Source organism: Agelaius tricolor, unplaced genomic scaffold, assembly GCF_023055355.1.
Source record: "Agelaius tricolor isolate 1412-34295 unplaced genomic scaffold, bAgeTri1.0.p SCAF_18, whole genome shotgun sequence".
Classification (NCBI taxonomy): Eukaryota; Metazoa; Chordata; class Aves; order Passeriformes; family Icteridae; genus Agelaius; species Agelaius tricolor.
In genome coordinates this window covers 17,179,893-17,207,541 of record NW_027269278.1, presented here as the reverse complement: position 1 = coordinate 17,207,541, position 27,649 = coordinate 17,179,893, and the positions used below count along the sequence as shown (strand labels likewise).

The 27,649-nt window shown below is 52.6% G+C and overlaps 1 protein-coding gene across 1 annotated transcript; it reads right to left on the bottom strand.

Moving 5' to 3' along the window:
- Window positions 1-174: 174 nt before the first annotated feature.
- Window positions 175-25,794, bottom strand: ADRB2 (adrenoceptor beta 2). Its single transcript, XM_071443602.1, has 2 exons — window positions 24,328-25,794; window positions 175-2,776 (listed from the first exon to the last, which is right to left on the bottom strand). The coding sequence occupies exons 1-2, from the start codon at window positions 25,499-25,501 to the stop codon at window positions 2,742-2,744; spliced, it is 1,209 nt and encodes a 402-aa protein (XP_071299703.1). The 5' UTR covers window positions 25,502-25,794; the 3' UTR covers window positions 175-2,741.
- Window positions 25,795-27,649: the final 1,855 nt, after the last annotated feature.

The following is a 27,649-nucleotide window of genomic DNA, read 5'->3' as shown; positions in this document are numbered from 1 at the left end:
ATTGGCACCCATCACCCCCCAGCATCAGGAATCCCTGCAGGGCTCTGCCCTGGCGCACTCTGTGCTCGAGTCCCCTGCTTTTCCTGACTGCATCCAGCCCCTCGCAAACTGCCCTGGCATTCCTGTGTTCCCACCATCCAGGGGCAGCTGGGAAAAAGAAGAGTGGGAAGAGCAGCGCTTTCCATTCTTTATTGGTGGAGGAATTTGTTCAGTGACAGGAGCAGAGCTGGGACCCTCCCCGTGGTGCTGCAGCTGCACCCAGAGCTCCCCAGGGCAGCTCCCCATGCAGGGCTGCAGCTCCAGCCCCTGGCTGGGCTTCCCAGGCAGGGCAGGGCTCAGTTCCCCACACGTTCCCAGTACATCCCCACAGCAATGCTGGAGCATCCCCACTGCCAGAGCTGAGCTGGGCTTTGCTGGGCTGAGCACTTGTCCTTGCCAGGGATTGCTCCCCACAGGATGGTTTGGGTTGGGAGGGACATTAAAGATCATTTCATTCATTAAAGATCATTCAATTCATTAAAGATCATTTAATTCCCACCCCTGCCATGGGCAGGGACCCCTTCCACTATTCCAGGTGGCTCCAAGCCCTGTCCAGCCTGGCCTTGGGCACTGCCAGGGATCCAGGGCCAGGGATGGGAGCTCCTTTTCAGCTCTTACAGAACCACAGAATGGGTTTGCTTGGGAAGAACCTCAAGGAGCACCAAGTCCAAACACCTCCCACAGCAGGACCTTCAGCAGGAGGTGGCTCCTGGAGTGCTGGGAGGTGTCCCTGTGTCCTGCCCCTCTGCTCAGGGCCCTCACACAGGCCTGGCTCTTGTGGGGAGGGGGCTCCTTTAGCAGCTTCACATCAAGCAGCGAGACAATAAATAAATAAATAGGATTGCACTGAAGGGAAAGGTTCTGCAGCTGGAAGCCCGAGGGGGAAGGTCTGAGATGGGGCTCCCACAGTTCAGTACCAGCTCAGTGACCACAGAGCTGCAGCTGGGCCACCACCTGTCAGTCCAAGGTGCACGTTTTTATGGTTTCCAGCCAGTTTTTCCTGCTGTTTTCTGCCTGAGGCTGTAAGTCCTTCCATCTCTTCCTCTGTTTAATGAGTTTTCCACAATCCAGAATCAGGAGCTCGGTGTGCTCCTTCCCACAGCTGCAGGAGAGGGATGGATGCTGTGCCATGGATGTTGTGCCATGGATGTTGTGCCATGGATGCTCTGCCATGGATGTTTTGCCATGGATGCTGTTCCATGGATGCTCTGCCATGGATGTGCCATGGATATTGTTCCATGGATGTTCTGCCATGGATGTTGTGCCATGGATGTTCTGCCATGGATGTTGTGCCATGGATGTTGTGCCATAGATGCTGTGCCATGGATGCTGTTCTGTGGATGTTGTGCCATGGATGCTCTGCCATGGATGTTTTGCCATGGATGTGCCATGGATGTTGTGCCATGGATGTGCCATGGATGTGCCATGGATGTTTTGCCATGGATGCTGTTCCATAGATGCTGTGCCATGGATGTGCCATGGATGTTCTGCCATGGATGTGCCATGGATGTTTTGCCATGGATGTTTTGCCATGGATGTTCTGCCATGGATGTGCCATGGATGTTGTGCCATGGATGTTGTGCCATGGATGTTGTTCCATGGATGTTGTTCCATGGATGTTCTGCCATGGATGTTTTGCCATGGATGTTGTGCCATGGATGTTTTGCCATGGATGCTGTTCTGTGGATGTTGTGCCATGGATGCTCTGCCATGGATGTGCCATGGATGTGCCATGGATGTTTTGCCATGGATGCTGTGCCATGGATGTGCCATGGATGTTGTGCCATGGATGTTGTGCCATGGATGTTCTGCCATGGATGTGCCATGGATGTTTTGCCATGGATGTTTTGTCATGGATGTTCTGCCATGGATGCTGTGCCATGGATGTTTTGCCATGGATGTTCTGCCATGGATGTTCTGCCATGGATGTTGTGCCATGGATGTTTTGCCATGGATGTTCTGCCATTTCTGAGCCTCAGGTGGGAAATCCTGGCTCCCATGGGTGGCTGGTCCTGCTGAAATGTGACTTCCTGCAGGGAAAGGATTGCCAGGTCCCAGCCTTCCCAAGGCAGGACAGTTGAGATTTTTGTGAAGCAAGGAGAGAACAAAGGCCCCATTCCTGCCCTGTGCCAATCCTCCTGCTCCTTGGTGACTGTCAGGGCCATCCATGCTCTTAGAGGAGAAGAGGTAGACAGAGAAGACACCAGAAGGAGAAACAAGCACAGAATAAATCAAAGGAATCCTCCACGCTGCTGTCTCTTGGTCTTGGACAGATTCCTGTTGCAGCTGGATCCCCACCCAGCAGGGGACAGGCTGCCATCACCTGCTGGGCTCCTGACCTGGCCCTGAGACCTGGCTGTGCCTCCTCCAGTCCAGCTGGAGCCCACACTGGGCCTGGTGCTCCCTTCTGGAAAGGCTTTTCCAAGGGGAAAAACCCCTCAGCACGTTTGCCATGGTCTGGACACCCCCTCCTTCAGTTCCCGTGGCTTCCCGGTGTCCTCCAAGGCTCTCAGAGCCTCTCCTGGTCCCTTGGTGGTCCTTGCCCAGCTTCTCCTGGCGGTGCTGCGTGGTGGGGTGGGATGAGGACCTTGCCAAGGCAGTCACTTCCCACAGCATCCCCTGGCTCAGGGAGGAGAGGCTGTGCTCCCACTCCATCTCTGCAGAGCCCTCACAGCTCAGGGTGGTGAGCAACAGAGGTTGGTTCAGCTCTCCACCATTCCTGGGCATCCAGGGATCTCTGTGGGGGGACAAAGAGAAAGGAAAACAGTGTTAATTTAGCACAGAGAGGTTGGGAAAGAGGAGGGATTTGGATGCCAAAGCCGGGAGACAGAGATTAAACCTCTTTCCTCGATTGTGGAGATAGGAAATGACTGACAAGCCAGATGAAAAAATGGGAAATTAATTCAGAGATAGAGAAAGGAACAAGTACAGAATATGCCAGTGTTTTTATTTTCTGGAAGTGATATTTTTTAATAAGGACATGTAAAAGATTATCATCTGTGTGTGTAGGAGAAGAAAACAGCTTTAAAGCCAAAATGGGTCTGCAGAGAGGTAAAAAAAAACCCCATATCTGTTCTTTGGGAACACAATGCCTCTCTTGGAAGAATTCTGGGTATCCAAACTGGAGTTGTATTTCTTGTGCAAATCAAGGATGAAGTTGCAACGTGACAGGGATGATTTGCACCAGTTTCCCTTGCCAGCATCTCTTAAGAAACATTGTTTGTACTCCATCTGCCCTGCAAATTGTGTTCACCCCTCCTTTTTTCCTTCCTTGCTCCCTTCTTCCCCTCCTTCTTCGTTCCCAACCAGTGCCAGGGCCTCCCCATCCCCTCAGGGAAGAATTTACTCCCAATATCCCACCTCTGTTGATTTGAAGCCATTCCCCCTTGTCCCGTCCCTACAATTCCCGAGGAAAACCGGAAATTTTGCAGATTATGAGCTCTTCAGGAAATCCCTGTGTGAAATAATCCCAGCTCTGCAATTCCAGCAATTTCCACAGGCAGCATCCCCTCAGGGCACCAAGGAGCAGCAGCCCCCAGCCATGCAGGATGGGCGAGGGCAGCTGTGCCTTTGGGCACCGTGCAATGCTGAGCACGCTGGAGTTTCTCCAGAACAAATCTGGAAATTCAGGGTGAAGCTCCTCTGCCCTTTTTCATCAGCTGGGAGCCCGAGGCCTCTTCTGCAGCAATCCTATAGATGGTGCCTGTCAGCTTCCAAGGAAACCTGAACCTTCCCCACAGCTCCCAGGGCAGAGCCACTGGTGGCATTCAAGTGGGGAGGAAAAGGGGACGCTCCAAAATAATTCCATTTTTTGTGCTCAGGAAATGGAGCCACAGAGCTCAGCAAGGTTCTGTCTCCAGCTCTGCATCCCTCACCACTGGGGTGGTTTAATTAATTGCTGCTGTTGTAATTAGGGAGTTTTGCTCATTATGATGGTGCTGCTCATCACCCCCATCCCTCCAGGAGCTCAGATCCTGGTTTGGCTTTGCCCAGGAAAACAAAGGAAGTTGATGATCCTGGATATCTCACCACAAGGTGGTCACAATAATGGCTCTGTGGTGCTCCAAATGCAGGCCACACAGTCTGATAGGAGTTCTGGAATGTTCTGCCCAGGAAGGTGAATGGAGTCCCCATCCCTGGGTGTGTTTAACAAAGCCTGGATGTGGCACTGGGTGCCAGGGTTCAGTTGAGGGGTTGGGGCTGGGTTGGACTGGATGAGCTTGAAGGTCTCTTCCAACCCAGTGATTCTGTGAATTCTGTGATTCTGTGTGATCCTGTGTGATTTTGTGAGATTCTCTGAATTCTGTGTGTGATTCTGTGAATTCTGTGATTGTGTGTGATTCTGTGAATTCTGTGTGATTCTGTGAATTCTGTGATTGTGTGTGATTCTATTCATTCTGTGTGATTCTGTGAATTCTGTGAATTCTGTGATTCCGTGTGATTTTGTGAATTCTGTGAATTCTGTGATTGTGTGTGATTCTATTAATTCTGTGAATTCTGTGATTGTGTGATTCTGTGATTGTGTGTGATTCTGTGACTGTGTGTCATTCTGTGATTCTGTGAATTCTGTGATTGTGTGTGATTCTATTAATTCTGTGAATTCTGTGATTGTGTGATTCTGTGATTGTGTGTGATTCTGTAAATTCTGTGAGATTCTGTGACTGTGTGTCATTCTGTGATTCTGTGAATTCTGTGATTGTGTGTGATTCTGTGAATTCTGTGAGATTCTGTGACTGTGTGTGATTCTGTGACTATGTGTGATTCTGTGATTCTGTGAATTCTGTGATTGTGTGTGATTCTATTAATTCTGTGTGATTCTGTGAATCCTGTGAATTCTGTGAATTCTGTGATTGTGTGTGATTCTGTGAATTCTGTGAGATTCTGTGACTGTGTGTGATTCTGTGACTATGTGTGATTCTGTGAATTCTGTGAGATTCTGTGAATTCTGTGTCATTCTATGAATTCTGTGAATCAGTTCCAGCCAAACCCATGGAACAGCTCTGCCATCAGCTCTGCCCCCCAGAGCAAGCCCTGCCTTGCTGCTGAGTCCCAGGGCACGCTGAGCCCGAGCTCCTTTGCAGTAAATCAGCAGCAGGGCTCTGCAATGAAGGAACCAAACTCCTTTGCAGTAAATCAGCAGCAGAACCCTGAAATAAAGGAATCAAACTCCCTTCTGCAATTCCAGCGCGGCGCCGACGTCAGCGCAGCCCTCCCGGATTTATCCTTGTGTCTCTGAGAGAGGATTTAGCCCTCCCTGATTTATTCCCCTGTAAAAGTGAGGTGCAGGGGGAGGGGGTGTGCAGCAGGCCCTGATGGAAGGCAGGGCTGCCCAAATGGTGGCAAAACCCCAAGAATTTTTATTTATGGGCTCCTCTGTGCAGAGGGAGCAGGGCTGGGAGATGGCAGCTGGAATAAACAGCACAGCCCTTCTCCCAAACATCTGCCTCGTAAAAGCACAAAATCAGATGTTGTCCTGGAATGCTGCTGGCTGCTCCCAGTGACACGGACAGAGCACAGCTCGCCTGACCCCTTCCAACATTTCCTCTGCCCTGGGAGCTGAATTCCTCAAGGTTCACAAGGCAAACCTTAATACTCAAACCAGAAGTTGGCTGAGGAAACCTTGCAGCCTTCTGGTAATGAGCAGTGCCTGGACACCTGTGGGAATCCTGGATTCAGCAGGATGGATCAGCCACACCCCACCAAGCCAGGGGTGCACAGCCTTGTTAACAGCTTCCCAGCTGGAATCCTCTCCTTTCCATTGCCTTATTTTGGTTCAGGACACTCCTAGGAGAGGTGGAAGCCCGGTGATGATGTTATTGGTCATTAGTCCTAATTAATCCCAGGCTCAAGGACAGCCATTGCACAGGGTGAGGAGCTGATGGGAAAGTCAGAATTCCCTTTCCAGTCAATGGGAATGGATTGCTGCCCACAGAGTCACGGCAGGAGCTTGAAATGGCTCCCAGGGGACATTTCCCAAGGGGTCAAGGAGAGGATGAAGAGGAAAACAAATTCTCTGTGGGTTGTCTTAGTGCTTTGCACTAAGTGGTTTTGCAAATCAGCAGGAACAGCAGTGACAGGACACAGGGAATGGCTTCAGACTGACAGAGAGCGGGGTTAGATGGGATGTTGGGAAGAAATCCTTCCCTTGAGGGTGGGCAGGCCCTGGCACAGGGTGCCCAGAGCAGCTGGGGCTGCCCCTGCATTCCTGGCAGTGCCCAAGGCCAGGCTGGATGAGACTTGGAACAACCTGGGACAGTGGAAGGTGTCCCTGCCATGGAACGAGATGATTTTTGAGGTCCCTTCCAACCCAGACCATTCTGAGAATCTCTGATTCCATCAATGTTATATTTGCTTCACTCCATTTGAGCCCTGTACCCTGTGGAATCTCCACAGGAGCTGGATGTCCACGGACATGGAGCTCCCTGCAAGGCAGCTGAGCAGCTCCTCCCCAAGCAATCCAGGGATCCAGGGTGGAATGAGGGCAGAGCAAGACAGAATTTCCTGCTCCAGCCCTCCAGGAACCAGGAAAATCTGCCAGCCTTGCCCTGCACCGTCTGCACCTCCACGGGGCTCTCACAACCCAGCCAAGCCTGGCACAGCCCTCTCCAGACTGTCCCCCCTTTCCTTTCCTGCCTCTCCAAGCTTTCCCTGGAAACTCCTGCTATCTTATCCTGTTTCTGCAACCTGTCATCCCCCATGTGCCAGCAGCTCCTCCTGGAACATTTAAACAGCATCTGCTGCAAGTGCAGAGCGTGAGAGGAACCCCAGGGCTCAGCAACAGGAGAGGAACCATCAGGTGAAAGAAAAACCTGTGAATGCCTGATAGAAAGCCAAGGTGCAGCATAAAAAACAACCCCAGAGTGTCCCAGTCCCAGATTCAGTCTGGTTTATGATCACTTTTGTCTAGGAAAGGAAAAATTCCAGCTCATCCTTCCAGTTTGCTGTGCCAAGCCCAGCACAGCCCAGCTGAGCTCTTGGTCCAGCAGCCACAAAGCCAGACTGGGACATAAATTCCCAATTCTTAGCACATGTCCAGCTTTCCCCACGAGCCAGCCCAAACTCACTCCACGTATCTGCTGCTGCCTGTGGCATCAAACTTCTCTGGAGGTCCAAGTCCTCTGTGCCCTTCATGCCCACCTGAAGGGTCTCCCAGCACTGGGATATCACTCAAATCCACCTGAGGGAAGATCCCTGGCTCCCACACTGGTGCAGCTCCATTCCTAAACCCCAAACCTGGATTTTCATCTCCTTTGCTGAGGAATAGTGTCCCCATCAAGTGATGGGTTTGAAGGACTCCCTTTTTCCAGGCAGAGGATCATCCAAGCACCTCTGGAAAGCAGCCAGGGCGGGAACAGCTGCAAAGCAACAGGCTTTTAAAGGCTCTGTTATCCCATTTCCCTCTCCTTCCCTTGTCCCAGCTTTTCTGAGGGGTTTTTTCTTCTTTGTTCAGTTCTGGGGAAGTGGAAGGACGCTGCTTGCTTTGGGTCCTGTGGGGTTTGTGAATCATTTAACAGAATGAATGTTGTTCCCAGCAGAGGGACAAGGGACCAGGGATAGAACCATGGAATGACTGGGGCTGGAAGGGACCTTGAAACCATCCAGTGCCACCCCTGCCATGGCAGGGACACCTCCCACTGGCCCAGGGGCTCCAGACCCTGTCCCTGGGCACTGCCAGGGATGGGGCACCCTCACAGGGAAGGGTTTAATCCCAATGTCCCCCCTAAACCAATGCAGGCAACACTGCCCCTTGCTTTGTGGCACTGTCATTTCCTTTCCTTGGTGTGATGCCAGCAGAGTGTAGATGTGTCCCTAAGCCTGGCTTACACCCAATTTCCTCTGCAGGTATTCCAGCGAACACAGGACTTAAACCCAAGCCAAACAAGTTAACAATGAGCAGAACAACCTTCTCCCTGGAGGAGCAACAGGTCCCCTCCTCCCCCTGCCTTGGGCTGCACACAAAGGAAATCTGGGATGGAATTTGGAATTCTCCACCTGCCTTTGGGCTGCTCACAAAGGAAAATCTGGGAAGGAATTTGGAATTCTCCACCTGCCTTTGGGCTCCTCACAAAGGAAATCTGGGAAGGAATTTGGAATTCTCCACCTGCCTTGGGCTGCTCACAAAGGAAGATCTGGGATGGAATTTGGAATTCTCCACCTGCCTTTGGGCTGCTCACAAAGGGAGATCTGGGATGGAATTTGGAATTCTCCACCTGCCTTTGGGCTCCTCACAAAGGAAATCTGGGAAGGAATTTGGAATTCTCCACCTGCCTTGGGCTGCTCACAAAGGAAGACATGGGATGGAATTTGGAATTCTCTACCTGCCTTTGAGCTGCACACAAAGGAAGACCTGAGATGGAATTTTCAATTCTCCACCTGCCTTTGAGCTGCACACAAAGGAAGACCTGAGATGGAATTTTCAATTCTCTCCTCCATCTGCCTTGACTCCACGCAAAGGAAGACCTGGGATGGAATTTGGAATTCTCCACCTGCCCTTGGGCTCCTCACAAAGGAAGATCTGCGATGGAATTTGGAATTCTCTCCTCCATCTTCCTTTGGGCTGCTCACAAAGGAAATCTGGGATGGAATTTGGAATGCTCTACCTGCCTTTGGGCTCCTCACAAAGGAAGACCTGGAATGGAATTTTCAATTCTCCACTTGCCTTTGAGCTGCACACAAAGGAAGATTTGAGATGGAATTTTGAATTCTCTCCTCCATCTGCCTTGACTCCACACAAAGGAAATCTGGGATGGAATTTTGAATTCTCCACCTGCCTTTGGGCTGCACACAAAGGAAGATCTGGGGTGGGATTTGGAATTCTCCATCTGCCTTGACTCCACACAAAGGAAGATCCGGGGTGGGATTTCATCTCCCTCCTGCCACAATCCAAGCACAAAGCTCTGCCAAGCTGCTCTCCCTGGCCCTGCTGGGGCAGGGGGTTCTGGTGGGATGCTGGGATGGTCCCCAGGGTTCTCTCCCCATTCCTGCAGCCCTGGGGAACCCAGAGGCAGGAGCACTGCTGTGTGCCAAGCTCAGGAGGCCATGGAATGCCAAAAGCATGGAGACACCACCAAATCCTCCCAAGAAAACAACAAACATTGATCCTCCAGGTGGGAGAGAGCCAGGGATCTGACAGAAATGGGATTATCAGCAGGTGCCTGTGAATGCCTGGAGGGGATCCACACCAGAAACATCCCACATTGTAAGAAAGCAGCGTTTGTGAACATTTGGATTAAAAATCCTTCCCCGGGCCTGGCGTCATCGCTCGTGGAATCCAGCCCTGAACTCTGATTTCCTCTGACTGCCCCAAGGAGTTCCTGGAAAACTTGTAAATGGACTTGGGGTGGTCAGCTTGATTGTTTTATGCAAAATACCTCAGTGTCAGGGGGAAATGCAGAAGGATTTTTATTCTAGGAAATCCAACAGTGCCTGGGGAATGAGTGCTCAGCCCAGGGTTTGCTTCCTAGCACAGAATCCAGGGATATCCTCTCCACCTGCTCATGCCGCTGTCTCCCACCTGGGGACAAGGAGGAAAATCTTCTGTTGCAGCCTGAGCAGCGTGTCCTGACTCTCAGGAATTCCCTGCCCAGGGTGGAGCATCCATCAGCTCTCCCTCCATCCCCTCCTCATGGAACTTCAGCAATCCAAACACATTCATTTCAGCCTGCAGGAGTGGCAATTCCTGCAGTTCCTGGAAATTCCTGGCAATTCCTAGCAATTCCTGGCAATTCCTGCAATTCCTGGCAATTCCTGCAATTCCTGCAATTCCTGGCAATTCCAACTCATGGTTCAATCACCAGATTTTGGAGGATGCTGCTCCTGAGGAGTTTTGTGGATCTTCCATCCCATTAAATCAGTGACAAGCAGGTCAGGAATGCCCAATTACAGGGGCAGGGAGAGGGACAGAGCCCCAGCTGGCCTCTTGTGCAACACATCCCCACTAACAATTTCCAAAGCTGCTGCAGAGCTCAAACCCCATTCCCAAAATCCCCTCAGGCAATGGCTCACTTGGAAGTAGCTGCTACTGAGAGAAAATCCCAATTTTCCTCTGATCCTTCTCACCCACATCAAAGGGTGGAGCACAGGAGCTGTGCCAAGGCCTGGCAAACACTGCCAGGGCTGAACCTGTGTGGGAAAGGCTCCATCCAGCACGGCTGGGCTCACCCCAAGCTTTGCTTTGGTTTGGGTTCACCCCAAGCTTTGGTTTGGTTTGGTTGGGCTCACACCAAGTTTTGGTTTGGTTTGGTTGGGTTCACACCAAGTTTTGCTTTGGTTTGGTTGGGTTCACCCCAAGCTTTGCTTTGGTTTGGCTGGACTCACCCCAAGCTTTGCTTTGGTTTGGCTGGACTCACCCCAAGCTTTGCTTTGGTTTGGCTGGACTCACCCCAAGCTTTGCTTTGGTTTGGTTGGGCTCACCCCAGGCTTTGGTTTAGTTTGGCTCACCCCAAGCTTTGGTTTGGCTGGGCTCACCCCAAGCTTTGGTTTGGTTTGGCTGGGCTCACCCCAAGCTTTGGTTTGGTTTGGTTGGGTTCACACCAAGTTTTGGTTTGGTTTGATTGGGCTCACCCCAAGCTTTGGTTTGGTTTGATTGGGCTCACCCCAAGCTTTGGTTTGGTTTGGCTCACCCCAAGCTTTGGTTTGCTTTGGCTGGGCTCACCCCAAGCTTTGTTTCAGCACAGCCCAGCTGGGCTGGCAGAGGGTGCTGATGCTATCACAGGCAGACACAACACCCAGCAGCCAGGCAGGGCCAGGCACCCAGGGCTGTTTACCCATCACACCTGGGCAAACACTGCCTGTTTTCACAGCCCAGCTCCCAGCACCAGGGCTGGGCTCTCTGCTCTGCTCCCTGGCAAGCCCCTGCTGCAGGGACTGAGCAAATGGTTGGCATCTATCAGGGAGATATAAAAAGATTTCCCTGTGGGGTGGAGCTGGTGATCTCATGGTTCCAGTCATGGTGACCTGCTGCACTTGATGGATGCAGCCCTTGCTCTGTGCCCCTGGCAGCAACATCACTGCTGGAGCCTGGGCTTGCCTTGTCCCCTTCTGAAAAATGAGTATTTTATGATTGGTATTGTTAAATAATATGAAAATAATAATAATAATAATAATAATAATAATAATAATAATAATAATAATAATAATAATAATAATAATAATAATGTTGTGAAATGTTATATGTAATAATAATAATAATAATAATGTGAAATGTTATATGTGTTGTGTCATAAAGTTATTATTAAAATGAAGTGAATATCAAAATGAATATTATACGTGTTGTGTTAGAAAGTGATGCTGTATTAATTCTCCTAACTAGTGTGTTAAATATAGTTTTAGATTACAACAAAATGTTAAAATAGAAACTATGCTCTGTAGGAGACTTTTCTAAAGAAAGGACTCGCAGGTACTACTCACTACTCGTGAGGTAGCAGCCACAGGACACCTGAATATTTCAGAGAAAGGGAATTTATTGCCCCATTATCAGGAGAAATGAGCTTCTTCCCACCTTGTTCTGCAGGACGATGCTGTCAGGATTCAGAGGAAGAAGCTGACCCTGCCCAGACAGAATCCTGTGCTTGAATGGAATTTATGCATCATGGATGAGGTGTATGAATATGCAACAGGTTATTGTTTTTAAGGGTTAATCCTCTGTTAACGTGGGTCCTTTTTCAGGCTTATTTTACCCAGAAAGAGGTACCCAGACTGTCTGTAACTCCTTGTTTCTATTGTCTCATATTGTCCTAATTCAAATTGTCCAAATTATTCCTATTCTAATGGTATTCCTATTTTTATAACCATTTTATTGCTATTAAACTTTAAAATTCTTAAAAACAATTTAATTGGCGTTTTTCACGCCCCCTTTCCAGGGCAAGCCCCAGCTCTCAGCAGAGCAGCAGGGCCAGTCCCTCCTCCTGACCCCAGAGATGGGGCTGGCAATGACACAGACACTCCTTGCAGGAGGAAGAGTGCAGCAATGTGCCAAAATGGCAGGGGCGGGATGCTAAGGGCACACAAGGTTTTCATTTTGCTCGTTCATTTACTGTAATTTCCCTCCCGTTTAGGGAGGTTGAGAAGCCCAGCAGTCACCCGAAACCTCATTTGGAAATGGGTGGTCCCAAGGTTTGTGTAGGAATGGGAGGAGAGTTCGAGGGGCTCGCTACAGCCCTCCGAGGGTCTGATATGGGAGATTTTTTAGGCGTGTTTTATTTTAAATCAGCTTCATAGTTACGACAGCACCGAAATCTGAGGGACCCCAGAGCTGGGGGAATCCTCTGGTTCCTCCACACCTGGCCCTGTGCTCACTGCAAAGGCAGGAGGGCAGAGCAGGGCTCAGGATCACGTAAAGTGGCCAAAAAACCCCCTGTGCTGTGCAATGAGAGTGGTTTCTGTGCACAGAGATCAGCAAGAGGGGTGTGGGAATAACTGAACTTCCCATAAATTACTGGGAGCCAAACTTGAGTGAGCTCCATGTAAGGAAGATGAAAGGAGGAGCGGGTGGGATTTATTCAGCTCCACGCATTTATTCAGCTCCATTACTCTCACCTCCAAAACCAGTCCAGCAGCCCTGTAATCCCTCAGCAGCTCATCTCCAGATTGTCTCTATTATTAACAACAAAGGGCTCGTTATTCCCATCACCATCCTTTGAAGGAGCCGTGGATGGGGGTGAGGATTCCTGTGGGGAAAGCAGGGTGGAGCAGGAGACACAGATGGAGGAGGTGATGTCCCTCTGCCTTGGCAGGGGCAGGAGACACAGATTTAGGAAATTATGTCCCTCTGGTTTGTCCTGGACTCTTTTATCCGGGGAAGAAGTGGACACCCCTCCCTTCTGCAAAGACACAGCCTGAAAATCTTCCAGGCCACTTCTGAGCAGGATAAACCATCCCTGGGTCTGCGCTGGAGCAGAGAATCCTTTCAGAAACCCACAAGTTTCTCTTATTAATTGTAACAAAAAAGAATTGGAACTCCTGGCTAAACCCACAGGGATTTATTTCCTCGAGCAAAGCCCCAGAGGACCTGGCTTGGCTGTTCCTGGAATTACCACTTGTACAGAAATTGCCATTATCAGCCTGGGACCTGGCTTGGCTGTTCCTGGAATTACCATTTGTACAGAAATTGCCGTTTTCAGCCCCATTTGCATTGATGCAATGCACCCTCAGATGAATCACCCAGGGGAGGGGAAAGAGGAAAGCTCCTGCAAACACAACCTGGTCCATCAGGGAGGAGGAGGAGAATTCAGCAGGTACTGAAGGTTCATGGAACAAGCTGGCAGGGGCTGCAGACACTTTTAAAGACTGAAAAAATACAGCATAAAATGGATTTCTACTTCTGTCAGGCAAGGATTGCACGTTGGGAGGGAAGGATTTTAGGGGTCCAGCTCTGAGTCCCATACCCTCTGTGATCTGGAAGATCTCATTGTCTCACACCCACCTCAAAAGTGGCAAAGGTAGAGAAGGGGTTCCTCCTAAAAATACAATATAAAATGGTTTTCTATTGCTGCCAGGCAAGGATTACATGTTTGGAGTGAAGGATTGTGTCTGATCCAGCTTTGAGTCCCATACCCTCTGTGATCTGGAAGATCTCAGTGTCTCATAGCCATCCCCAAAAGCAGCAAAGGAAGAGAAGGGTTTTATCCTAAAATAATACAACATAAAATGGTTTTCTACTATTGCATGGCAAGAGTTGCACGTTTGGAGTGAAGGATTTGGGGGTCCAGTTCTGAGTCTCATCCCCTCTGTGATCTGGATGGTGGCAGCTGTCTCACAGCCACCCCAAAAGCAGCAAAGGAAGAGAAGGGTTTCATCCTAAAAAATACAACATAAAATGGATTTCTGCTGCTGCCAGGCATGGGTTGCATGGCAGGTCCTGGCAGGGGGCAGAGGCAGGTCCTGGCAGGTGCAGTGGCAGGTGGCACTGAGCTGGCCTGTGAGTCACCAGGGCACAGACTGGTTTCTAATCTGGGCCCTGCTGTTTGTCACCATGAGCAGGGTGACACCTTCACGCTGCCTTTCTCTTTTCCTGCCACTGACAAGGCTCAGACAGGGCTGAGGAAGTTTTGAGGAGTCACACCCAGGGCCTGGAGGGACATTTTGGCCTTTCCAAGTGCTGTGTGTGTCTCTAACAGCACAATCTCTGCCTGGGGACTGCACAGCCCAGGCAGCTCCTTCTCAGGGTGGCCATGGCCCCTGGACAGACATCCCCATGCTCCAAGGGCTCCTGTTAGTGGTGGCACCCAAAGGATCCTCACTTAGCATGGCTTTTTCTCTAAAACTTAATTTTCCTTGCAGTAATTTGTGGGCTGGGTAAGGAATAGAACAAACACCTGAAAAATTCAACAATGCATGTTGCAAATCATCTGAATTTTGCAATGCCTAATCAAGGTAGTCTTTTTTTCAGGGGAAGGAAAACCTATTCCATTATTAACAAAGGATCTCTCTCAGAAGTGTCCCGTTGAAAAATGGACATTTGGACCATGGTTTGCATCCCTAATACAGCCAGGGTCCCTCCCAGGCCCCCAGCCCGTGGGTTCCCACCTTCCCGTGGGAAGTCTGGAATTCCCTGGGGCACAGTGAGCTGGGGGTCCCTCCATTCATCCCCTGGGGCTGCCCATGGATCAGCCACCTCAGCAAGTGACAGTGACAGTGACAGTGACACTCGTGCTCCCAGGGAAACAGCAGGGCCACAGCCCTGGTCACACAGGAAATCTGCATGGTGGACATACCAACAGAGGTGACAATGCTGGCCTGTCCCTTCCCAACACACCACAGCTCCTGGCTGGCTTTGTGGAGACCTCAGGATGACAAACAAAGAGCAAATTAAGACCAGCAAAACTCCTGGGAGTGATGGTGATGCCAAAGCCCAGCAGCATCCCAGGGACCCAACCCCTTCCCACAGCCCTTCCATGGGGAAAAAAACCATTTCCCCTTCAACTCTCCTGGCTGGCAATGTGCTCAGAGGCTGAGCTGGATTCTCTGAGAGGTCCTTCCCAGCCTCAGTGGCTCTGTGATTCCCCATTCCCACCTCCTTATCCCCGAGGCCAGCAGGGACAGGGCGGCTGTCCTGGTTTGTCTCCATACCTGTCACACACTCACCCCAAAGGCATCCCTGGCTCCAGCATGACAGGAACGCCTGCCCCACGCCCTCCCAGCCATGCCTTGGCAGGCAGCAGGGCAGCCCTGAGAAGGAAGCAAAGCTACTGCTCATTCCAGAGGCAGCCATCATCCCCCAGGGCTCCGGGAGCACACAGGGGACGTGGCAGGGCACAGGCACCAGCCAGGCTGCCTGCCTGAAATGCAGATCCTGGACAGAAACACAGATCCTGGACAGAAACACAGACCCACAGAAACACAGATCCTGAACTGAAACACAGATCCTGGACAGAAACACAGATCCTGAACTGAAACACAGATCCACAGAAACACAGATCCTGAACTGAAACACAGATCCTGGACAGAAACACAGACCCACAGAAACACAGATCCTGGACAGAAACACAGATCCTGAACTGAAACACAGATCCTGGACAGAAACACAGATCCTGAACTGAAACACAGATCCTGGACAGAAACACAGACCCACAGAAACACAGATCCTGGACAGAAACACAGATCCTGAACTGAAACACAGATCCACAGAAACACAGATCCATAGAAATGCAGATCCTGGACAGAAACACAGATCCTGGGCAGAAACACAGATCCTGAACTGAAACACAGATCCTGGACAGAAACACAGATCCTGAACTGAAACACAGATCCTGAACTGAAACACAGATCCTGGACAGAAACACAGATCCTGAACTGAAACACAGACCCACAGAAACACAGATCCTGGGCAGAAACACAGATCCTGGACAGAAACACAGATCCTGGGCAGAAACACAGAACCTGAACTGAAACACAGATCCTGAACTGAAACACAGATCCTGGACAGAAACACAGATCCTGGGCAGAAACACAGATCCTGAACTGAAACACAGATCCTGAACAGAAACACAGATCCACAGAAACACAGATCCTGGACAGAAACACAGATCCTGCCCTGAAATGCAGATCCTGCACTGAAATGCAGATCCTGAACAGAAACACAGATCCCGCCCTGAAATGTGGATCCTGCCATGGAGCACAGATCCTGTTCTGAAACACAGATCCTATACTGAAATGCAGGTCCTGCCCTGAAATGCAGATCCTGCCCTTAAACACAGATCCTGCCCTGAAATGCAGATCCTGAACAGAAACACAGATCCTGCCCTGAAATGCAGATCCTGCCCTGAAATGCAGGTCCTGCTCTCACAGCATTTCCCAGCCCTGCTTCCTCTTCTGCAATCCATTCCTTCCCTCTCCCTCCCTTTCAGGGGATCCAGCCTCCTGAGTTTCCTGCTGGTGCTTGAGTCATTTTCCCTCCTAGGACTGATTTCTCATCTCTAATTGTTTCTCCATCTTTTTACACTCTCCTTGGGCTGTAGTTTACTTTGTCTCTCTATTTGGTTGCATCCATCTTTCCACGTAACAATTCTCCATCGATTCCTTCTCTTCCCACCACCAGTCTGTGCTGGATTTATGACTTTCATGGCAGAGCTGATAGGAGCCTCGTTGGACATCCAAACCTGTCCTAAAAGAGTTCTCTATAACTATTTATATAGTTAGATATAACTATATAACTTATAACTATAACTTATATAACTTATAACTTAAGTTAAAATAAGATAACTTATTATCTTAAGTTATTATTAAGATAATAACTTAATTACCTTAAAGCCAGTCCTTATTTCCCCTGAGGATGGCAGCAGCCCCTCCTGGCTCTGATCCCCCAGGAATGCCAAGGGAAAGGCCTTAGGGAGCCACACAGGCAGAGCCTGGGGCTCACAAACACAATCCCCCTGGTTTTAGGGATCTCCCAGCCCTAAAAACATCCCCCAGTGGCTCAGGGAGGCCCAGGCTCTGCAGCCTCAGCCCAGGCCTGCGAAATGCATAAACAGCAAATGGCCTCTGGGGAGGCCCTGCCAAGTCCTTTCTCCCTCATGTAAATATTTTTTCCTCTCAAGTGTATGCGAGTGTGAAAAACCTCTCCTTAATCCTCTTTTTTTTTTTCTGCTTGGCTGAAGGAAATGCTTGTTCATCCCTGGGTGGGAACAGCTTCATCTTGATATCTTGCAGCTGAAGCAAGAACCACGCTGCTGAAAACATTTCTTATCACCCCCAAAGCCACAGTGGAATCAGATAAATGGTGCCTGTCAGGACTTGACCTCCTTGGTGGCTGTTGGATGCAGGTCCCATGGGACAGCACAGTGTGAGGCAGCCTTGAAGACTTCAGAAGCAGTGCAAAACATCCCTGGGGTTTCAGGATTCCAGAGTCTGAGAGTCCCACTCCGTTGCGTTTGACACGTGAGTGGAAATGTGTGGCTTTTTCTTTCTGAGAAAAACTGGAGACCTAAATAAGTTTCTTGCAGTCTGGCCCTCAGATGAAATGTCTCAGTGGGAGCTGTGTGTGTTTTCTGATGGTGGTGGTGAGAGGAAGTGTGTCTGCACACAGCAGAGCTGGTGGCAGCCCCAAAATATCTGTGGGGGAACTGGGTCAGTTCGCAGGGGAATCTGTTCTCACTTCTCAGAGCTTTCCTCCCTCTCCATTGCCCTCACCTGCTGGGGAAGGCTGGGATCAGGCTGCCACCCTCTGCTCCAGCCCTCTGAGCTGAGCTCTGCCTCACGAGGATCAGGACTTGTTGCTGATGGTGGTTTTTGGGAGGAGCAGTGTCAGCAGCACAGCCAGCCCTGCGATGCTGAGATAAACCTGAACCAGCCTGGCCTGGGGCTGAGGCCTCAGCAGAGCCCAAATCCTGCCCTGAGCCCTGCCTTGACCCCAGAGGGGCTCATGAGCTCCTTCAGAGAGCCAAGCCAGGCTCAGAGCTGCCTTCAGATGCACCAGCAGCTCTACAGACAGAAAAATCCCTTTGGGACAGCTCGGAGGCAAGGGGAGCTCTGAGAGCAGGGAAAGCACAGCCCCAGGGAGCAGGGAAAGCACAGCCCCAGGGGGATTGTGTCTGTGAGCCCCAGGCTCTGCCAGTGGGGCTCCCCAAGGCCTTTCCTGTGGCATTCCTGGGGGGATCAGGGCCAGGAGGGGCTGCTGGCATCCTCAGGGGCAGTAAGGGCTGGCTTTAAGCACCTTTTAAGCCCAAGCACCTTTCCAGGTGAAATGTTCCCTGTCAGGAATGTCCTGTTGTAACAGGGATGGGGAAAGGTGGGTGGCAGCTCCTGCTCCCCCACGGATGCTGAAGGCCTGAGTGATTTTTTCCTCCTGCAGTCAGCCATGGCTGGGGCTCTCCATCCCTTGAAAGCACAAATTATTGTAATTTGGCAGGAAGTGCCTGCTGCAATCTCCCTGTCTGAGCTGCACAACAATTCCCTGCTGCTGTTTCTGGAAAGGAGAAGCCTCAAAATGTGCAGGGCACAGTGTCCTCTGCTGCCAAGGCTTCAATCCGTGGCACAGAGGACACAAAATCCTCATCATTGCACCATTCTGGGCTGGCATCCTGCTTTGCATCACTCCTGCTCTTTCCTCACCCCCGCCTGCAGCAGGAGGGGCAGCAGGACACCGGGTAACAGAGACCAGGAGGGAGGTTGGGACCTCTCCAGACAAACACCTCCAGGAGCTTTTCCCAGATGAGGCAACCTGGGGCAGGCAGGGCTGCTGCTGCCACCCCCTTGCTGCAGGACAGGTCACCCCCTCACCTTCCCCCAGCCCAAATTCCAAACCCCCACAGCTGGGGAGGCTGCAGCTCCCTCCCAGCCCCGGGGGATGCTGGCACTGGTGGCAGCAACAGAGCATTAAACCCTGCCAGCTGCTGGGAGTGCTGCCACAGGGGCACAGGAGGGCTGCCAGCCCAAACAGGGAAGCAGGTGGGTTTCTAAACCCCTGTCTGCAGATCCTGGTGGGAGGGGGAAAACCAGAGAGTGCTGAGCATCCACGGCCTCCTCCCCTGCCAGGGCTCAGAGCACTGGAATAATAAATAATAAATAATAAATAAAATAGCAAATAAATAAAATTAAAATTAAAATTAAAATTAAAATTAAAATTAAAATTTAAGTTTAAATTTAAATTAAAAAAAATGAATAAATAATGAATAATGAATAATGAATAACAAATAACAAATAATAAATAAATAACAAATAACAAGTAACAAATAATAAGTAATAAGTAATAAATAATAAGTAATAAATAATAAGTAATAAATAATAAATAAATGATAACTTATAAATAATAAATAACAAATAATAAATAATAAACGATAAATAATAAATAATAATAAATTAAGGAAGTTTTTGTCCACACTGTGTTTCCTCCCTGCTCCTGGAGGTGTTGGTTTTCTTTAATCAGCCCTGAAGGATTCACTAGGAAAATGCTGGGAAATATGGGAGAAATTGGCTTTAAGCAAGGACACTTGACTACAGCATAAATCCCATAAATCCTCTTTATTTCAACACGTCAGTCAGTAGGACCTGCAGTAAATACTTGGAGTTTTGAACATAGAGATCTTCATCTCTGTACTTATCTGGCACAGCAAACCCTTTACATTTCCTTGTTTATGTTCAGCTCTAAGTATTGCTGTATATAGATAATGGATACACACACACAGACCTGTACGTGCACTTGTGCAAAAATGTCCTTACCAAGGACAGGAAACAAGTGAATATTTCCCAATCCACTCTCCCTGGCACTGGAAATACTGCACAGAAATCCAGCTGGGTGCTCCTGCCATAGGGAAAATGGCAAAACTGAAGTTGCATGCATGGAGAAGCAGCAAATACACTTTTTTTCATGATGGAGAAAGTTAAAAAAAAAATCTCAGTGGCCCCTTAAATTCTGTGCTTCAGCACCTTTACACACAACAATTCCAGCTGCCAGATCCAGGGGAATGGGGTTTTCCACACTCCTAATCTCTGGTCCATTTTCAAACATTTGGGGGCATTTAGGAACTGAAATCTCTGCCCTCCCTCTCTGCTGTGCTGGGCCCTCACCTTCAGCTGAGCCCCAGGGTGGGGTCTGTGGGAAATAGTAAAGATAAGCTCATTATAAGTGAGTTTTTACCATATTTAATTGTCTCAGCCATGCAATGAGGCTGATGCTGCATTGAAAGCTCAAAGAATGTGAAAACAAACTCCAAACACAGAGTCCAGCTCCACAGGTGAGGCTGGGGCAGGCACAGCCCTGACAGTGCAAGATGCACCTGTGGGCAGTGCTGGACTGCAGGAATTGCTGAACAATTTGGGATTTGAGGCACTTTGGGAACAGCCACTCCTAAAAAGGCACTCGAGCCACACTTCCAGGCGCCTTTTGCCTCCTCCCTGTTCACTTCCACATCTCCCCAGGGCCACAGCGAGCAGCATTTCCAGCCCTGGCTGCCCAGGCAGGCTCACGAGGGGAAGGATTGGTGCAACCCAGCAGCTTTCTGTGCTGGGGATGATGGAGCAAGGACAGCCCTGCTGTGCAAACTGCAGCTCCCCAGTCCCAGGCAGCAGCCACAGCCAGGCCAGGCTTTTGTAACAACACCCAAGCTGTGTTTGTGATGTTCACCCCACCAAGACTTTAAAAACAAAAACAATCTGCTTGGCCAAGGTGGATAGAAGCAGTGAATGCAGGGCCAGGCTCCAGCTGGCTGCACAGCAGCACCTGGGGGTTGTGTCCCCTCTGTCCCCTCCTCTGTGGCAGTGGCACGAGGTACAGCCAGCAGCACAGTGTTTGCTTCAGCCTGCTCTGTTTGCTGGGAGAATTTAATGTTTGTCACTGATTTCCCTCCAATGAAGTCACCAACGTGTGTTTTATCAGATGTGTTTAACCTGAGCCAACTCTGCCAGTGTAAAATCCTAAAATCCAATTTAAACAGCAACTCCTGACTCCAATGCTCCATTTTTTAATATGTCTATAAAACTTTTTAATATAAAATATTTTAACAGGGTTTAGTTGTTTTTTTCCCCAACCATGGAAAGATTTGGCTTTGGTAGTGCCATAATATTTTTTCCTCCACTATTTCTCTCTTTTGATTCCAGCTGCCCCCAGAACTGCACAGTTTATATTTCACCAGTTTTACTAATGTTGCCTTATAGGAAAGAAAGCAGTTCTTCAACACCCAGACTCCAGGGCAAGCTTGAGGTTTCCTGGCAGTGCAGCTGAGCTTTGCAGCACCGAGTTCATTTGTCCAGTGCGAACAGCCCAAAATTCCCTGTCCCTTCCACAGCCACGTGCTCTGGGTGCTGTTGTGCTTCTGCAAATAATCACTTGCTCATCTCTCAGCTTTGGCTACCCACAGCCACAATATTTGAAGTAAGAAGAGGAAGCCAAAAAAAAAAAAAGAGAACAATTATTTGGACAACAAACCCTGCTCCGCCAGCGCTACCGAAATGCAAATAATCCATCATGGTGAAAACACAAACCACAACAGAGATGTGGGCATGGGAATTCCCTGTGCCACAGGGCCCTGCCTCAAACTGGGGAGACTGGAGCCTGCTGGGGGCTGGCCTGAGCCCAGCACTGTGGGACACCTCACCCCTCTGTGCCCTCTCAAACCCACGGTGCCCTGGGCATGGCAGAGCAGCAGGGACTGGCAGCAGATCAAGTGACAGAGGAGATAAAGCAAGGCAGAGATATTGATCTCTGCAATCAAGAGGTTAATGCTCATTTCCCCTGAATGCTGGTTAATAATCACAGCCTGCAAGGAGCTAAATTGCATCTGCAGCCCCTGGGTGAGTGCCTGCACTGAGTGAGTGCCTACACTGAGTGTATTCCTACACTGTGTTACCTGCACTGAGTGTATTCCTACACTGAGTGCCTGCACTGAGTGTATTCCTACACTGAGTGTATTCCTACACTGAGTGTATTCCTACATTGAGTGTATTCCTACACTGAGTGAGTGCCTACACTGAGTGAGTGCCTACACTGAGTGAGTGCCTACACTGAGTGTATTCCTACACTGTGTTACCTACACTGAGTGTATTCCTACACTGAGTGTGCACCTACACCGAGTGTGTACCTTCACCGAGTGTGATCCTACACTTTGTTCCTACACTGAGTGTGCACCTACACCGAGTGTGTACCTGCACCACCTCCCCACCCCTGCACATCCTCTGAGCTCTCTCTCAGTGCCAGTGGAGCATGGAGTGAGCAGTGCCCGACTGCCAGCCCCTCTCCATCCCTTCCAGCCCCTCTCCTGCCCTTCCAGCCCCTCTCCATCCCTTCCAGCCTCTCTCCATCCCTTCCAGCCCCTCTCCTGCCCTCCTCCTGTCCGTGCTTATCCGCGGGGCTGCCCCGCGGCCTCTCACGCCACAAAGTGTCACCGTGTCACCCTTCCTTGGCACTCCGAGCGCCTGGGGCACTGCTGGCACCGCTCCCCGGGCAGCAGGTGAGGGCAGGGCGGGCAGAGGGCGAGGGAAGGGCTCCGGGCACATTCCCTGTCCCTGCTGCGCTGCTGGGCTGCGCAGGGGACAAGAGGAGCCCAGGCAGCCACGGGGCTTGGGGAGCACAGGGCTCCTGGAGCTGCTCCTCCTCCCCAGGCAGGATCAGCAGCACTTTGGGACAGAGCAAAAGGAGCAGCAGGAGTTCCCAGAGCGCTGCGTTCTGCCCCGAGAGCTCGAGCAGTTTGTGGCCACACCTGGAGCAGCAATGTCCCCTCCCGGCCGGGGGATTCCCTCCAGCCCTGCCGGCACCAGCGCTCGGGGCGAGTGCTCAGAGCAGCCAAGGGACTGCCGGGGTGTCGGCACCAGAAACCCCGCTCCAGAAACCCCGCTCCAGAAACCCCGCTCCAGCCCCGCTCCAGCCCCGGCTCCTCCGGGACGGGCACGGCTGCCCCAAAGCCGCTCTGCCTCCCCCTGCACCGGGACTCAGCCCCGGGTGGCCACTCGGCACCCACACAGGGCTCCCGGGCACCCAGCGAGCCCCGCACCCCAAAACTGACCACGACAACGACAATGCCACCAACAGCCCCGTGGTGCGGAGCGAGCACATGGAAATGCGGAGGGTCCGCACACCCGAGCATCCCCGAGCATCCCCCGCACACCGCGGCACGAGAGGTCCCGGGAGCAGCTTTTCCTACCCCTTTCCCGAGAATTCCTGAAAGAACCCGGCACTGCACACCCTGCCGGCCGCGGGTCCAGCGTGTCACACCGGGGTGAGCCCCCAGCCCAAATCGCTGCTCCTCTCCAGCCTGGGACTGTTCTGTCCTATCCTATCCTATCCTATCCTATCCTATCCTATCCTATCCTATCCTATCCTATCCTATCCTATCCCTATCCTATCCTATCCTATCCTATCCCTATCCTGTCCTGTCCTGTCCTGTCCTATCCTATCCTATCCTGTCCTGTCCTGTCCTGTCCTGTCCTATCCTATCCCAAGGGACCTGCAGCCGTGCCGCGGTCGGAGCGGCGTTTCCAGGGTGCCACGGAAAACCCGGACCCCGTCCCGTGCCACCTCCCCCGGCTCGCTGTCATCTGAGACTCGCAGTTAAACAAACCGGGCGCTTTACGAGCTTTTGGCTGGGCTGTGACTGTAGCCGGGTGTCACTCGACTTCCCAGTGCCACATTCCTGAGTCCCACAGTCACAGGCTCACATTCTAGGCAGACGCTCCGTTTATTTCTATCGTTTTTTTTTTTTTTTTCCCTACAGAAAGTCCCGTAGCACTTGGCAGAACAAAACCCCAGAGAGCATTCACAGTTTCTGGGCTGTGATCAAACTGTCCCAGAGCCGGCAGCCCCGAGCCCGCCCCGCTGCCTGCATCCCTTCCCCGCCGCTTTGTCGCAGATCAAATTCAGGGGTTTTGCCATCTCCGCAAAGTGCCCCGGGCTGGACAATCGTGCCGCCCCCGCCCCAGGTGCCCTCCTGGCCAGGAGGGCTCCCAGAGCCACCAGCGGGGCGGTGACAAGGCACCGGCAGCTGTCCCACCGGGGCAGGGGCGTCCAGCCCCGCTCCCGGCTCCCAGCAAGGTCGTTCAGTCCCAGGTCACTTCAGTCCCGGCCACGGCCAGAAAGTCCCTCTGGGGACGAGCATTCTGCACAGCCTGGCATCCCCCACCCCCTGAGGGACCCCGGGGTGGTGCCCCAAAACCAGGGGAGCTGCCAGCAGCCTCTCTGCCCTGCCAGGGCCAGCCCCGCTTGGCAGAGCCTGAGTTTGGGGTTTCTCGCAGCTGTTAGGTTTTAATCGCTCTCTAGAAAAGAATCACTATTCCTATGAAAAGAGGGCGATTTTCCTTGCAAAGGCTCCTCCGCGCAAGCCCCGCCCGAGCCCCCAGCACCCTCCCCGGTGGGCACAGTACCTTTGCCGTGCAAAAAGTCCTCGGGGCGAGGGAAGGAGCCCTCCTCGCAGAGCAGCTGGCAGGTTTTATCCGGGGCCAGGGGGTAGCCGTTGTCCTCCTCGTTGTAGTCGCTCCTGCCGTTGCTGTTGGAGTAGCCGTTGGCGTACATCTTGAGGGCGGACCTGCGCAGGCACAGCAGCTCCTGGAAGGCGTACCTGAAGTCGGGGCTCCGGCAGTAGATCAGGGGGTTGAAGGCAGAGTTGACGTAGCCCAGCCAGTTCAAGAGGATGTACAGGTACTTGGGAATGATGTTGTCCTGGATGACGTGCACGATGTTGACGATGAAGAAGGGCAGCCAGCACAGCGTGAAGGTGCCCATGATGATGCCCAGGGTTTTGAGGGCCTTGTGCTCCTTCAAGAAGAACTTGGAGGAACGGCGGTGCCCGGCTCCCCCTTTCTGCTCCTGCTCCTTGTTCTGGGTGTGAAACCTCCCCTCGCTCCTGTCTATCTTCTGCAGCTGCTTCTTGGCCACCTGGAAGACCCTGGCGTACACGAAGACCATGACGACGAGGGGCAGGTAGAAGGAGATGATGGAGGAGGCGATGGCGTAGGCTTGGTTGGTGAAGAAGTCGCAGCACATCTCGTCCTGGTAGCAGCGGATGGCATCCTCATGGTCTGCCCGGTACCAGTGCATCTGGATGGGCAGGAAGGACGTCAGGCCCGACACCACCCACACCACCAGGATGACCACACGTGCCTTGCCCTTGGTCAGCAGGCTCTGGTACTTGAACGGGGAGGTGATGGCGAAGTAGCGGTCCACGGCAATCACACACAGCGTCTCGATGCTGGCCGTGACGCACAGCACGTCCAGAGAGGTCCAGAACTCGCACCAGAAGTTCCCAAACTTCCACATCTCCATGATGATGTGGCAGGCGCCAAAGGGCACCACGGCCAGCCCCATGACCAGGTCGGCACAGGCCAGCGAGGTGATGAAGTAGTTGGTGACGGTCTGCAGGCGCTGGAAGCGGGCGATGGCCGTGATCACCAGCACGTTGCCGAAGACGATGGCCAGCACGATCAGCGACATCAGGATGCCCATGCCCACCATCCACACGTCCCGCGACACCGTGGGGTCGGCGGCGCTCTGGTTGGCGCTGGCGTTGCCCCCGGGCAGCTCCGTACCCGCCTCGGCCATGGCCCGGCGACAGCCCCGGGGCGGCGGGGGAGGCTCGGCTCGGCTCAGGGCTCCGCTCGGGGCTCCGCTCGGGGCTCCGCTCGGGGCTCCGCTCAGGGCTCCGCTCGGGGCTCCGCTCGGGGCTCCGCGGCCGCGGCGCCGCTCCGGGAGCCGCACATGCGGCACAGCTGCGGGACAGGCGCGGGGCCGCTCGGCTGTGGCACCGGGCACCGCTCCGCTCCCGGCCCGGCCGTGTCCCAGCCGGTGTCCCTGCCGTGTCCCTGCCGTGTCCCGGCCGTGTCCCAGCCCGTGTCCCAGCCCGTTAGGCGCCGCGGAGCTTTTTAAGTGACAGCAGCCCGTGACATCAGCCCGCCGCAGCCAATGGCGGCCGGCACCGCACCCCGACCCCCCCGCACCCCGCGGCCACCCCCGCCTGCCCCACGCGTGTCCCCGCCCCGTGCGCTGCATCCCCGCCGTGTCCCCGCAGCCGCTCCGGGTGCGCTCCCCTTCCTGGCGGTGCTCTCCTGTCCCCCGCCCCAGGGTGACAGGAGATCATCGCCCTGTGCGCTCCCCTTCCTCTCGGCGTTCTCCTGTCCCCTGCCCCAGGGTGACAGGAGATCATCGCCCTGTGCGCTCCCCTTCCTCTCGGTGTTCTCCTGTCCCCCGCCCCAGGGTGACAGGAGATCACCCTGTGTGCTCCTTTCACTGCCGTGTCCCTGCAGCCGCTCCGTGTGTGCTCTCCTCCCTCGCGGGGCTCTCCTGTCCCCCGCCCCAGGGTATCCCCATAGCTGCTCCATGTGTGCTCCTCTTCCCCGGCTCCAGAGTGACAGGAGATCACCCTCAGTGCTCCTTTCACTGCCGTGTCCCCGCAGCCCGCTCCGTGTGTGCTCCCCTTCCTCCTGTCCCCCGCCCCAGGGTGTCCCCGCAGCCGCTCCGGGTGCGCTCCCCTTCCTCTCCGTGCTCTCTTGTCCCCGGCCCCAGGGTGACTCTGTGAGCTCCTTTCACTGCCGTGTCCCCGCAGCCGCTCCGTGTGTGCCCCTGTTCCTCGCGGTGCTCTCCTGTCCCCGGCTCCAGAGTGTCCCCGTGTGCTCTTTCCCCGCCCTGTCCCCGTGCCTCCTGCCCGCAGCGTCACCGATGTCCCCACGCCCCCGCCCCGAGGTGTCCCCAGCCCACCCGTGCCCCCCGTGTGCTCCCCAGCACGCACAGCACCAGGAGAATCCCGAGGACTCTGGGACTGCTGGCACTGAGGACCCCCGGCACCCCATTGTGGTTGGTGGCACCCTGTGACAGGATGTCACCCAGGTCCCCCTCCCTGCCAGTCCCCAGCTCGGTGCTCTGGCTGCACCCCAAGCGTGGGGGGCATCCAAGTGGAGCAGCCACAGAAATCTCAGAGCTGGTCAAGGGTAGAGACACCCCTTAACTGTCCTGGGGGCACTGACCAGGCAGGGAGTGACCACTGGACACTGTGGCCAGCCAGGCATATGGTCAGAGGCAGACACTATCACAAGCATTCCCCTCCAAAACAAACAAATTGGCTAAATAAGGGCTAAGGAATCCTGGAAACTTCCTCTCAGCCTGGCAGGAGATAACCCAGCCTCTGGAGTTTCATTTCTGCCGTCCCTCTGAAGCAGCACTGCTCTCCAGACACATCTCTCACTGCTGGCCCTGGCTGCTTTAGAGGTGACAGGTGAAAGCTGTGGTTCTACAACTGCCCTGTGCCACAGAAAGGCAGAAAATAAAGAATTCTTTTCACCCAGATTACCCCAGTGCCACCAGCAGCAGCTGCAGGCCGGTCCTGGCTGGATGCAGCTCTGTGGCCCTCCCATGGCACAGGCAGTGCCAGACTCCTGCCTTTGTCAGCAATTAAACACTTATCAATGGTGAATCTTATCTGAAACTCATCAGCTCTTGGCCTCTGATGCATTTTCATGTTTCTGCCTCATTTTTCCTGCAGTTCTGGGGTGCCAGGGCCAGGTTCCCCAATTTTTGCTGCCTTTGCCCCACTGCCCCACACCACGGCCTGCTGGGTGCCCATGCCATGCCCCAGCTGTGCTGGGGATATTTATTTATGGGGAAAGGAGGAAGTTTTGTGGTTTAGAGCAGAGGGGCAGATGAGGTACTGGAATCAGGAAATGAGATTAAAGGCAGTTAGGAAGTGTCTGTCCTGCC